A 14,305-nucleotide genomic window follows, 5' to 3' on the forward strand; every position below is an offset into this window, starting at 1 on the left:
GATAACATTTCTTCCTCTCGTCATACGGCCGCTTAAAAAGGAATATCCAGGGAACACGTTTGATTATTTTGTTTCATTTTTTGTGTGTATGCTATCTCACCTAACCCATAAACCCTCCCAACCCCCGTTCAGTGAAAGCATTTACGTGTAAAGAGGTAAATATTCGTCTGTATCAACAATGTCTTACCGACATGAAATACAAATTTTCGCAGCGATAAACTTCAGCAGACGGAGAATTTTTACCGAGTTGCGAGAACGCTTCTTTTCCCAACTGGAGTAAAACATTTCAAAGATTAAAATAAAAAAAAACTTGTCTTGCTCATAAACGGTCGGGTATAAGGTTTAAGACATACACAAAATATAAATCAGATGATTTTGTTGACAGAGTTTAGTTTGTGAGAGCACAAAATCTATCTAATACTATTGTGATAATGCAATTTATTAATTTTTTTCTACTTTCACTTTTCATTTCACAGGAAGTGGATATCATTGCGCCACCTAACGTTATATTTATTACACGTACCGTTTATTAACGGATGTACATAAGCTATTTGGAAAGGTTTGTCAGAGTGGTTAAACGATTATGGGTGACAAAGTGTTATGCAGGGAAGGTTATGGATCGTCTCGTGTTAAGAAGAATTATGTGTCGACAGACGATGGACGATTAGTGGTGGTTGACCAATCTCCAACCGGCACGACATTCTCTCACTTTTTCAGGGTAAGCACTTAGTAAGGTCTAAAAATAGATATCCACGTGTCTTGTATTTATAAATATTGATTTGGAGAGGAAAACAGGATAGATCAAGTGGATTCTTTATTTAAAAGGTTTTGATATACTCAACATTGAACTTTTTAAAAATCTTATATTCAAGCCTTTGACCATATCTTGATAAATGATATATAAAATAAGTTTACATGCACGTTTTATTTGCCAACACTGGGAACAGGGACCTCATATACACATAGAGTTGATAAAACTCCCTCCCACCACCGACGTCTGTAGATGCAACGATATACAGGCTACTTCTCTTATACTACTGAATTTATTTCAATGATACTTGCTGGCTATGACCCTTATGCATAATCTATATAAGGTTGAGTTATCTCCCCTTTACAGAGTTATGCCCCTTCCAGAACTCGAGTGATTCTGCTCTTATACTACAGAGTGAATTAGAGAAGAAATCTACATAGACGTTATTTCTCAGTTAGTAACAAAATATTTATATTGACAAAATTGAAATTAAAAATGCATGCATTGTTACTGGAGAATATGAAATGTAATATTTTGTAATTGTATGAATAAAGTGTAGTAGGAATGATGCTTTATATTTTACAGTCAGTGTTTCTGCCACAAGGTTATCCAGAGAGTGTGAGCCAAGATTACCTGGAGTATCAAATATGGGATACCATACAGGTATTTATCTCATTAAATCTAAAGATATTACTATACATGTATGTTGTACTACGGGATTTGTCAATGGAAGGAGGGATAAGAAACAGGTTAACAATTGACAAATATGAAAGATATACTCTTTTTCAGAAATGTGAAAACAAATGTATATCTCTTAGATTTTAATATTCCAATTGTAAAACATAATCTTAATTACACAGACATATCATATTTATTGCTGAAAATCATCAATTTTTGTCTTGTATTGATTTTCGCTACTTTCATGAGTTCTCTTAACCAATGCTTCTATGAGGCCATGAACTGTTAAATTAGTATGAATGGATTTATTAAACTATAATTATCCATGAAATCAAATGTCCATTTCAATTTTTTTGTCCCATCTTAAAGTTCCCTATCCCAGATGTATATTTGGTTATTTATGTGTTTACAAGAATGAATTATGAATTGTTTCTCTTAACCATAATGTGAAGCCCCATGTCCTGTCATAAATATCTCAGCTCCTGCCATGTTTTTTGGTTATTTTTGTGTTGACAAGAATGAATCAGGGTAATTTGAAAAATATTTGGTGAAAAAAGTTAATTGTTAAGAAAATAGTGCAAATAGAAAATAACATATCCTTTGTAAAGTAAGACACCTTGCCCCATTGTCATTTCCCCCAACATTGTAGTTTTTATATTTTATCTTTTATTTTTTTTTAAATTTTTATCATACTACACCCGTAATAAACCAGTACTTTTTTCAGTTTGTTCAATGATAATAGCTTTGTGGCATTGTTTGTCTTTATTGTTGTTTACAGGCATTTGCCAGCAGTATCACAGGAACGCTGGCAGCTCAGGCTGTGTTGAAAGGTGTGGGGGTCGGTGATGAAAACGCAACTGTCCTGGCTGCAACTATGACTTGGATTCTGAAAGGTTAAACTTTCTAACAACAAAACTTTCTTTTCTCTACATCTAGGTCATGTGATAATTGCAAATTATTTTTGCAGTAGAGATTGTTCTTTATATCAAAAGTCCATTAAATCTTTGTCTTATGGTAAATATTTTTGTCAAAAAATGAGGCTGACCGTTGACAAGTGAACTTTAACCTGTTGATGGAATCATTGTACCTAGTTCCAGAATATAGACATGAAGTTAGTCATACATGTTAATTAAATTCATGGGTATGACATCTGCTGTTATAGGAGAGAAGTAATGATGATAGGGTATGGATTTTATTACAAAAGTTTTATTTTTATTTTTTTGTTTTATTGTAGCTTATCTAGTTTATTTACGGAGAGAAATTGGGTATGCTTGCCATGCTTACATCTGATTTTTTCCCTTTTTCTAGACGGTACAGGTATGCTTGGGAGGATTGTTTTTGCTTGGCTGCGTGGATCTAGCTTAGACTGCAACTCTAAACGATGGAGGTAAATAGAAACACTCTCACTGGCTGTTATTGATATTAAAGTATCACATTGATATAAAAAAGCATATACTTACTTTTTTACAACAATTGCAAAACAACAATGTTAGCTTATATTGATCAATTTTGTTGTCCTGGATAGAAATGCGTAAGAAATCTTATTATGGAAAGAAACCAGAGTACCCAGGAATGACCCATGTGGTCTGGTAGGTGACCACATACTTTTTCATGTCATGCCAAAAATCAAACCCCTGACATCTAGGGGAAGGCAAGTGTGTTATCCCTGTGCCACCCCAACTGCTGTTTCAGCCTACGATCAAATCAGCCTTCTCTTGTATGTTGCTCCTGTCTTCAATATATAAACATTCCCCTTAGTTCTCAGGTATGCATGATGGGGACAATATTGACTTTAAAAACAAACTGACCAATGGATAGTCATATTGGAATTGACAGCATAGGTTCTAATTGTTGATTCTCATACTTTATATACAGGTATCTTCTGTTTGTCACTAAGGAACAGCATAATTAATTGAAAATAAAACACCACATTCAAGGACATATTTGAGTTTTGTTAAAGCTGATAATTCTTTTCTAGTAAAGTTTTAAAAATTCATACACTGTAGTTAAATGCCATTTAAAAAAGAAAGAAAGGTGTGATTGCTTGCCCTTTATACTGCTCCAGATCCATGGTTAGGATGGGAAATGTAATGTAACTCTGAGAGTTTTATTTCAGGTTATTTGCTGACATCTTGAATGATCTAGCTATCTGTATAGAGATTCTGGCCCCAAACTTCCCAGGGATCTTTACACCTTTGGTGTGTACAGCTGGGGTATGTAAGGTAAGTCAAGGTACATGGTATGGTGTTCCAAATGATATAGTGTTCCAACTGATATGTTGTTCCAAATGATATGGTGTTCCAGATGATGTGATATACATGTTCTAAAAAATTGAGATGCACATGTTCCAAATGGTGTGTCACTCTTGTTTCACAAAAGTGAGGTGTAGATTTTCCTAAAGGTGAAGTGAATCTTATCCAAATAGTGTTGTGCACATTTATTTAATAGTTACGTACAGATGTTGTAATTGTAAACATCTTTTTGAGTGATAGAATTTGTACCAGTCTGGTAGGTAAAATTATGGCCATCAGTGTGGGAAATATTTCAAATAAAACATGCACTCCAAACACTTTGGTAAAGATATTGAATACAATCACGAAGAAACTGTTTGCAGACAAAATATTTCTTATGAAATACAAGTGTTGCCATGCATGATCGGAAAGTAACTACGCAGAAGTATTTTTGACATAACATTGTTATTCTTTTCTGGTTTCCACATCAGTCAGTCGTAGGTGTGGCAGGTGGCGCCACCAGAGCGGCTTTGACTCAGCACCAGGCCAGAAGAAACAATATGGCTGACGTATCAGCGAAAGATGGAAGCCAGGTAAGATGTACAATGTCACAGTAAAATCAAATCCTGTTCACACGTCATATTTTCATGCCAGAAATATTGTAAATCACTTAGATTTTGGGAATAGTTTATTTTGCAAACTTACCTTTTCAGACATATTTGCAAATAGATGATTTTGCATACACAGATCTAGAAATTACATTAAATTCGTGAGTTATGAGCTGTAAGAGACGTGCATGGTTTAATATTTCCAGTGTCAAAAGCATGAAATGATAGAATAGTACAACACATACTAAATTCAAAACATACATCACATAATGTGAAGTAAATTTTGAGTATTTTACATTGATTACATGTAAATGTGAAATTTCATACAAGTATATAACTAGAAGCAATATGTGATACTGTTTACTTTCCCACACAGGAGACACTGGTTAATCTAGCAGCTTTGATATGTAATCTGGCTCTCATCCCTCTAGTTACCGGCAAACAATCGTAAGTACCCTGAATTTGCATGTAAAATGTACACTTTTTAAAGATTTTTTTTTCAAGGACATGATGCACACTATACACAAGAACAAGACATTCTTAAAAAAGTCATGCTTAGACTTGTGCCCGTATATAAGCTAATGCCTTCCCATATCAAATACGATTCGTGTACGATACTGTCAAAATGATAACAACATAAAAAAAAATGAAACATCTTTTGATGTTTATTGTGTTCAAGTTTCATCTCAGTGAATTGTGGATCATCATAAATGAAAGATCTTTCTGATTTTCAAATTTACCATTACCTAATGTTATGATAAATATTCACAGATAAACACTGTTACAAGGCTGTTGATTTATGAAATAAGAATAGTCCTACTTATTTGGCTTTCTGATGAGCCTTGAAAAAGACTTTCAAGGCCTGAATTAAGATCTCGAAGTATACAGTGTTTTTTTCCATTTTACCTTTTTTTCACAGACTCATTTGGTTCCTGTATATAATTTTCACCTGTTTACATCTTTATGCAAATTACTCTGCTGTAAAGTGTGTTGTCATGGAAACCATGAACCAATCAAGATTGAATCTGATTGTGAAAGAACTTCTTGACTGCTCCCACATTCCAAGTATACAGCATACCAATCGCTTAGAGCCTGTAGTATTTAGTAAGTTACTTTTGCATTTCATAATTATCTATTTATCATGTAACCAATTTGAAATATATTGAAAATATAATACAGATCAGAACACATTAAAGAAAAACGTAAACTTACTGGAAATAAAGGACTACATGAAGAATGTATTGTCAAGCTGACAGTAAATGTAAGTAAGTTAAAAATACTACATTTAACCTGCAGTACTCTGTAACTAATCATAGAGAAGGATAGGCTTATTTGTCATATTTGCGTGGATACTAGTGTATTTTTTTCTTTTTTCTTTCGGTATTTCCAGGAACACGAAGAAAATTAGAAATTATCCTTGGTTGTTCTGTTGGTAAGCTATGCACTAGGTAAGTATTTATGCTGCATACTTACCATATATACAACATGTTTTTTCTTAATTTTCAAAAGCTTTCATTATGCGTAAGAAATTGTGTGACAAAAGAATTTTGGCATCGATATGATTAATGACCAATCCTAAAATGTTTTAAGTGGTACCAGTTCATTTATAGGGATCTACAACTGGACAAGGTAGTATGTCAATAATTGTATGATAATTTATATCCCATGCAGCATCCTCTAACAGTCGATGGTGCTATTTCAGTTTGTTCTTTTTAATATCTTTTCATTTTCAATAAATTTTGAGTTAAAATCTCAATATTGTTTACAGGTAGTTTGTTATCACTTCATGTTAATAATTTCTGATTTTCATTTATCATGACATTCAATTTTCTTAAAGAAAAATAATAATCTTGAATTTTGTAAAATAAACGATACACTTAACTTACTATTTCTAATGTGAAAATTCAAATACATTGTACAAGTATCAAACAAATTCTTATTAGAAAGATGTTTTGTTAAGCATGGTAAGGGCTATTCCATTAAAGCATCTACTTGACCCCAGGTCTCCAAAATTATATATATTACTCATCTTCCTGCCTATTACTTCTATTAAAGTTATTAGTTAAATTTTATGGGTGGTAACCATGAACAAAACCCAGATCCCTGTGGTGAGATAGGTATTTTACTGGAACAGACCTAAACAAAACCCAGAGTCCTGTGGTGAGATAGGTATTTTACTGGAACAGACCTAAACAAAACCCAGAGTCCTGTGGTGAGATAGGTATTTTACTGGAACAGACCTAAACAAAACCTAGAGTCCTGTGGTGAGATAGATGTTTTACTGGAACAGACCTAAACAAAACCTAGAGTCCTGTGGTGAGATAGATGTTTTACTGGAATAGACCTTAACAAAACCTAGAGTCCTGTGGTGAGATAGATGTTTTACTGGAATAGACCTTAACAAAACCTAGAGTCCTGTGGTGAGATAGATGTTTTACTGGAATAGACCTTAACAAAACCTAGAGTCCTGTGGTGAGATAGATGTTTTACTGGAATAGACCTTAACAAAACCCAGAGTCCTGTGGTGAGATAGATGTTTTACTGGAATAGACCTTAACAAAACCTAGAGTCCTGTGGTGAGATAGATGTTTTACTGGAATAGACATTAACAAAACCCAGAGCCCTGGGGTGGGATAGATGTTTTACTGGAATAGACGTAAACAAAACCCAGAGCCCTGTGGTGAGATAGATGTTTTACTGGAACAGACCTAAACAAAACCCAGATCCCTGTGGTGAGATAGGTATTTTACTGGAACAGACCTAAACAAAACCCAGATCCCTGTGGTGAGATAGGTATTTTACTGGAACAGACCTAAACAAAACCCAGATCCCTGTGGTGAGATAGGTATTTTACTGGAACAGACCTAAACTAAACCCAGATCCCTGTGGTGAGATAGGTATTTTACTGGAACAGACCTCAACAAAACCCAGATCCCTGTGGTGAGATAGGTATTTTACTGGAACAGACCTAAACTAAACCCAGATCCCTGTGGTGAGATAGGTATTTTACTGGAACAGACCTCAACAAAACCCAGATCCCTGTGGTGAGATAGGTATTTTACTGGAACAGACCTAAACAAAACCCAGATCCCTGTGGTGAGATAGGTATTTTACTGGAACAGACTTAAACAAAACCCAGATCCCTGTGGTGAGATAGGTATTTTACTGGAACAGACCTCAACAAAACCCAGATCCCTGTGGTGAGATAGGTATTTTACTGGAACAGACCTAAACAAAACTCAGATCCCTGTGGTGAGATAGGTATTTTACTGGAACAGACCTAAACAAAACCCAGATCCCTGTGGTGAGATAGGTATTTTACTGGAACAGACCTAAACAAAACTCAGATCCCTGTGGTGAGATAGGTATTTTACTGGAACAGACCTAAACTAAACCCAGAGCCCTGGTATAAGATAGATGTTTTACTGGAATAGACCTAAACAAAACCCAGAGCCCTGGGGTGGGATAGATGTTTTACTGGAATAGACCTAAACAAAACCTAGAGTCCTGTGGTGAGATAGGTATTTTACTGGAACAGACCTAAACAAAACCCAGATCCCTGTGGTGAGATAGGTATTTTACTGGAACAGACCTAAACTAAACCCAGATCCCTGTGGTGAGATAGGTATTTTACTGGAACAGACCTAAACAAAACTCAGATCCCTGTGGTGAGATAGGTATTTTACTGGAACAGACCTCAACAAAACCTAGAGTCCTGTGGTGAGATAGGTATTTTACTGGAACAGACCTCAACAAAACCCAGATCCCTGTGGTGAGATAGGTATTTTACTGGAACAGACCTAAACAAAACCCAGATCCCTGTGGTGAGATAGGTATTTTACTGGAACAGACCTAAACTAAACCCAGATCCCTGTGGTGAGATAGGTATTTTACTGGAACAGACCTCAACAAAACCCAGATCCCTGTGGTGAGATAGGTATTTTACTGGAACAGACCTAAACAAAACCCAGATCCCTGTGGTGAGATAGGTATTTTACTGGAACAGACTTAAACAAAACCCAGATCCCTGTGGTGAGATAGGTATTTTACTGGAACAGACCTCAACAAAACCCAGATCCCTGTGGTGAGATAGGTATTTTACTGGAACAGACCTAAACTAAACCCAGATCCCTGTGGTGAGATAGGTATTTTACTGGAACAGACCTAAACAAAACTCAGATCCCTGTGGTGAGATAGGTATTTTACGGGAACAGACCTCAACAAAACCCAGATCCCTGTGGTGAGATAGGTATTTTACTGGAACAGACCTAAACTAAACCCAGAGCCCTGGTATAAGATAGATGTTTTACTGGAATAGACCTTAACAAAACCTAGAGTCCTGTGGTGAGATAGATGTTTTACTGGAATAGACCTAAACAAAACCCAGAGCCCTGGGGTGGGATAGATGTTTTACTGGAATAGACCTAAACAAAACCTAGAGTCCTGTGGTGAGATAGATGTTTTACTAGAATAGACATAAACAAAACCCAGAGCCCTGGGGTGGGATAGATGTTTTACTGGAATAGACCTAAACAAAACCTAGAGTCCTGTGGTGATATAGTTGTTTTACTGGAATAGACCTTAACAAAACCTAGAGTCCTGTGGTGAGATAGATGTTTTACTGGAATAGACCTTAACAAAACCTAGAGTCCTGTGGTGAGATAGATGTTTTACTGGAATAGACATAAACAAAACCCAGAGCCCTGTGGTGAGATAGATATTTTACTGGAATAGACCTAAACAAAACCCAGAGCCCTGTGGTGAGATAGATATTTTACTGGAATAGACCTAAACAAAACCCAGAACCCTGTGGTGAGATAGATATTTTACTGGAACAGACCTAAACAAAACCCAGATCCCTGTGGTGAGATAGATATTTTACTGGAACAGACCTAAACAAAACCCAGAGCCCTGTGGTGAGATAGATGTTTTACTGGAATAGACCTAAACAAAACTCAGAGCCCTGGGGTGGGATAGATGTTTTACTGGAATAGACATAAACAAAACCCAGAGCCCTGTGGTGAGATAGATATTTTACTGGAATAGACCTAAACAAAACCCAGATCCCTGATGTGAGATAGATATTTTACTGGAATAGACCTAAACAAAACAAACACAGTAAAGTTTTCACAATGCTCTACATATTTAAGGCATTGTCCTCTTTTCTTTTGCTTCAGTGCCAAGGAATTACAGACCCTGCTGATGTTGTACAAGGGGACACCATATCTTCTGGGTCTTAATATTAAAAAAGGTGAAAATTCATCACAGAAATTACAGATTTCCCTTCCTAGATTTTAGCAGTTTAATGAATCTTGGTAACCTTATAACATTCTATGTAACTACACACTACAAGCATGAGAATCATATACAATGCTTTAGACGGTGGGAGTAAGATGACGTCTCATTTCTAATACAGAGTTATACTTAACCCTTAAAAGTATTCATTTTCACATGGATTTTATTTCTGTCAGGTTCCATGTGTACTCTTAACAAATTCATGTCCTTGAGACAAAAAAATTTCAAAGAATACTTATCTTATCTCTAATGGATTTTGTAAGTGCATATTAACCACGACACCATATGTCAACAAAATGTTTTTTCATGAAAAATATATTTTACACTATCCCTTTGTTCATTTTCATTAGTTTCATTCCAAAGTATAGATGCTCAGGCATGAGTTTCCTACTGAACATTGGCTTATTGCAGATTTTTATTTCTAAATTATTATGTTGGGGTATAGTTATAGATAAATCCACGTTTTCATGTATGTTATTGCTGAGTATTCAATGTAAGCAAAACAAACGTTCTACCTTTCTTATTTCATATTGTTTTCTGTATCTGTTACAGGAGAAATCTGTATAGCTCTGTCAGACCGTGCTACTACGTCAGATCAGTTGCAGAGTTGCTATCAAGCAGAGGTCATCAATTATGTGTATGAAAATCTTTATAAAAACAAAGTGAGTAGAATTCTTGTTGAAAAGCTGGAGCTTATTTTTCAATACCATATTGTTTTTGTCTCATGTGTGAAAAAAGGGACTATTTTGTTAATTTTTTTTTTTTTTTTGCACAGATGTGATGTATGATTATGTATAGTCATTACTTAGGTAGAGTTTGATGATAAGAAGTGTTTGGATTGCTGTTCTGGTAATTCCTGAAATCTGATTTAGTACCATACAACTAAGGAAATACATTTTGTATAAATTTCAGACACTTCATTCCTCCCTGGCCCCTGTTGTGAAAGCTTTAGAAAATGGTTAGTGGTTTTCCTGTAAAACACAGAGGGAAGGAAAGAGTATGTAAGAAAGTTACCTGAACAATCAGAAATTTATGGATTTATAGAAACTGTTACCTGTATGTGTTTGGAATTTTTTTATATCAGTCAAAGGATTACAAAAAATCTTTTGAGGTGAAGCCGAAAATGAGATGTTACAAAATGTCACCTCAAGAATGAGATAAATTCTTTTTGATGATATAAGAGTAAAGGATTCTAATTCTCATACATACTTTGTTAATGTTGCTTCCTGAACTAGTTTCATATCCATTTTCTTTGATTGGATTACCTCCCTTTTTGGTTATACGTCAGAAAGACCATTGAATACGATGTCAAATTAACCATGAGGTCACTTGGTGCCAAATATGTACCAGGCAGAAAAATCTAACCCTGGGTAACACATGTGATTCTCAATACCTGTCTCATTTAAGACAGATGTATCCATGATCTGTTAATGGTGTGAGATTTTCTTGTCCTACCAAACTGGCTTGAGACAGGGGGATTCCTCTGTCAGAAGAGTGGTAAGACATCATGTCAATAATTAAATCACGCCAACTTTGCAGAACATTGGGACAACTAAAACCCTAAAAGTAGTAGTACCTAATAAAGCTGACAGGGTAAGAGAAAAATAATTCTTCAGTCCTTGTGAAAAAATGTAGAGTTACAAAACACCCGACAAGCCTCATGTTTGCAAACTTAATCATTTATCCCCTCGAGTTAAGATACCCCTATCTCACGTCAATGGAGGTGAAAGATTCTATTAATCCATCCAATTTCAGAACCAGGCAAAAGTAATGATAACTCAAGTAGCCAAGAACACTTGGATGGATCTGATCCACACAAACCCGCAATGTCTCAAGTAGTCGTGGATTTTTGGATGGATCTGATCCAAACTATACAATGTCCCAAGTAGTCCTGGATATTTGGATGGATCTGATCCAAACTATACAATGTCCCAAGTAGTCCTGGATATTTGGATGGATCTGATCCAAACTATACAATGTCCCAAGTAGTCCTGGATATTTGACTGGATCTGATCCAAACTATAGAATGTCCCAAGTAGTCCTGGATATTTGACTGGATCTGATCCAAACTATACAATGTCCCAAGTAGTCCTAGATATTTGGATGGATCTGATCCAAACTATACAATGTCCCAAGTAGTCCTGGATATTTGGATGGATCTGATCAAACTATACAATGTCTCAAGTAGTCCTAGATATTTTTTTACTATGTTGTTTTGGTGAATCGGAGAATTACAGGAATAGGAAACAGCGTGTGACTACATTGGAACTTATTTGTATGGTAAATGTAATACGTGGGCTTATTTTGAGGAACGGGCATTTTAGCCAGATATAGAAACTAGATCTTGCCACAGCCACCTGAACAGACTACAAGTCTTTCGCAGCTGTTTGATTGAAAAATACATCAGATCTTGTTTCATGTAAGACATTTCGGTTGAGAGGTATTTATAATTTTCTTTTCAGGTGATGTACATGGAGCATTAGCAGCCTCTTTGATCTACACAAACTTAACCATTGAGGCCTTCTGTCAGGGAGTAGTACAACAGAAATGGGTTTTGAATCCTGTCCTGCTCAATGCCAATGAATGGCGTGCCAAATGGGACATTGATGGGGTCACAGACAAAAAAGAGTACTAGTTACATGGACAGGTGCGACAGGGATGGGGTCACAGATAAGAAGGAGTTGTAGATAGTAGGACAGGTGGGACAGAGACAGGGTCACAGATAAGAAGTAGTTGTAGATAGTAGGACAGGTGGGACAGAGACAGGGTCACAGATAAGAAGTAGTAGATAGTAGGACAGGTGGGACAGAAACAGGGTCACAGAAAAGAAGGAGTAGTAGATAATAGGACAGGTGGGACAGTGACAGGGTCACAGATAAGAAGGAGTAGTAGATAATAGGACAGGTGGGACAGAGACAGGGTCACAGATAAGAAGGAGTTGTAGATAGTAGGACAGGTGGGACAGAGACAGGGTCACAGATAAGGAGTTGTAGATAGTAGGACAGGTGGGACAGAGACAGGGCCACAGATAAGGAGTTGTAGATAGTAGGACAGGTGGGACAGAGACAGGGTCACAGATAAGAAGGAGTAGTAGATAGTAGGACAGGTGGGACAGAGACAGGGTCACAGATAAGGAGTTGTAGATAGTAGGACAGGTGGGACAGAGACAGGGCCACAGATAAGGAGTTGTAGATAGTAGGACAGGTGGGACAGAACAGGGTCACAGATAAGGAGTTGTAGATAGTAGGACAGGTGAGACAGAGACAGGGCCACAGATAAGGAGTTGTAGATAGTAGGACAGGTGGGACAGAGACAGGGTCACAGATAAGGAGTTGTAGATAGTAGGACAGGTGGGACAGAGACAGGGTCACAGATAAGAAGGAGTAGTAGATAGTAGGACAGGTGGGACAGTGACAGGGTCACAGATAAGAAGGAGTAGTAGATAGTAGGACAGGTGGGACACAGACAAAGCAAATAGTGCAAGGACATCAGGTTTATGTTACACCAATTCATCACTGTTCTCCTGATTAATGTGATGTGTCCTTTCTACATTATCTTAAAGTCATTTTAAGTGTGAACATATCTTATTATTTTGACGTAGATCATTCTTATCATACAGGTATTCATTTTCAGTCTTTCAGAATTACAACATCTGTCTAGGCAGCAGAAGGATTTGGTTACCATAGCAACAAGGCATTGTTACCATAACAACAAAGGAAAGAGGTGCCATAAACCAAAGGACAATTATTTTACAATATCAAATTACTTATTTTTGTACTGGATAGAGAGTGATTCAGTATTCATATCTGGATTGGGTTGTAAAATTGAATAAAGTTGATGTAAAAAAAAAATGAGTTCGATCTGTTTAATAAGATATCATCCTTCATTTGAACTGAGACTAGCAAAAGAACCCAAAGGGATCATGGTGCTTACCATGGGATGTCTAGGATGTAGCTGTGTCAGATTTTGGTCTGTCTCTAAACAACATGTGAACCAAACATTCTAGATAATCATATACACAAAAACTTGTATATTGTATACAGTGACCATAGATCAATAGATGGCTGGGAACACTTTCCTTTCATTGAAGCAGTTCAGTTTCCCTATTGTATGTGAAAAGGTAGACGGTAATCTGCCCAACTAATGTAGGTGTCCTTGAAATTCTATTGTTTTCTCAGTTATATTGACAGTAATATCATCGATATCCATTGTAAATGGTGGCCATCTTGAATATCTTACCAAACTTCAAAAAGGCATAAGTAGGACCCATACTAAATCTGCTCATTAAGTTATTACAGATTCCTGTTGAAGTTCTTGAACATTAATAAAGATTGTTTACTTGAAGGATTGATCAACAGCAGCTGTAAGGTGGTCTAAAATGTTTCTTTGTACAATATTGACTTTGTCTTGAAGCTCTATTTTATTTTTTATTTTCATGTAGTTTGTACTAAACGACCTAAAATTTATCTTTTCTGAAGGTCACTAAACTACACCATAGCAATACATAGTTTTTCATACTAAATATGAACAGCTTGTTCCTGTCCCTCTTGTGATAGCTTGTCCTGTCTCTTGTAAGAAACCAGATCTTGGGACATCTTGGTCCTATCTCTCATTAAACAGTTGGGTCCCACATGGAACAACCAGATTGTTTGACATCTAAATCCCATCTCTCATTCAACATTTAGGTCCTGTATCTCAAGGAACAACTAGATTCTGTTCCACATGGGACAGCTAGGTCCTGT

General features: G+C 36.3%; 1 protein-coding gene across 1 annotated transcript; it reads left to right on the top strand.

Annotated features, from left to right (window-relative positions):
* Positions 1-561: 561 nt before the first annotated feature.
* Positions 562-13,367, top strand: LOC132559111 (RUS family member 1-like). The gene is made up of 14 exons (XM_060223723.1): positions 562-718; positions 1,337-1,414; positions 2,208-2,322; positions 2,738-2,816; positions 3,546-3,651; positions 4,152-4,253; positions 4,645-4,715; positions 5,188-5,372; positions 5,659-5,716; positions 9,446-9,519; positions 10,116-10,225; positions 10,476-10,521; positions 12,026-12,210; positions 13,197-13,367. Exons 1-13 carry the CDS (start codon positions 584-586, stop codon positions 12,196-12,198), a joined length of 1,332 nt encoding a protein of 443 aa, XP_060079706.1. The 5' UTR covers positions 562-583; the 3' UTR covers positions 12,199-12,210; positions 13,197-13,367.
* Positions 13,368-14,305: the final 938 nt, after the last annotated feature.

Source organism: Ylistrum balloti, unplaced genomic scaffold (genome assembly GCF_031769215.1).
Source record: "Ylistrum balloti isolate Yb309-2 unplaced genomic scaffold, AGI_CSIRO_Ybal_v1 Utg370856, whole genome shotgun sequence".
NCBI lineage: Eukaryota > Metazoa > Mollusca > Bivalvia > Pectinida > Pectinidae > Ylistrum > Ylistrum balloti.

Bases quoted from the DNA above. Each gene is read 5' to 3' on its own strand.
- LOC132559111 (XM_060223723.1), top strand. From the start codon at position 584: ATGGGTGACAAAGTGTTATGCAGGGAAGGTTATGGATCGTCTCGTGTT. The intron at 2,817-3,545 runs GTAAATAGAAAC...GTTTTATTTCAG, and splicing joins TGCAACTCTAAACGATGGAG to GTTATTTGCTGACATCTTGA. The intron at 5,373-5,658 runs GTAAGTTACTTT...CGGTATTTCCAG, and splicing joins CTTAGAGCCTGTAGTATTTA to GAACACGAAGAAAATTAGAA.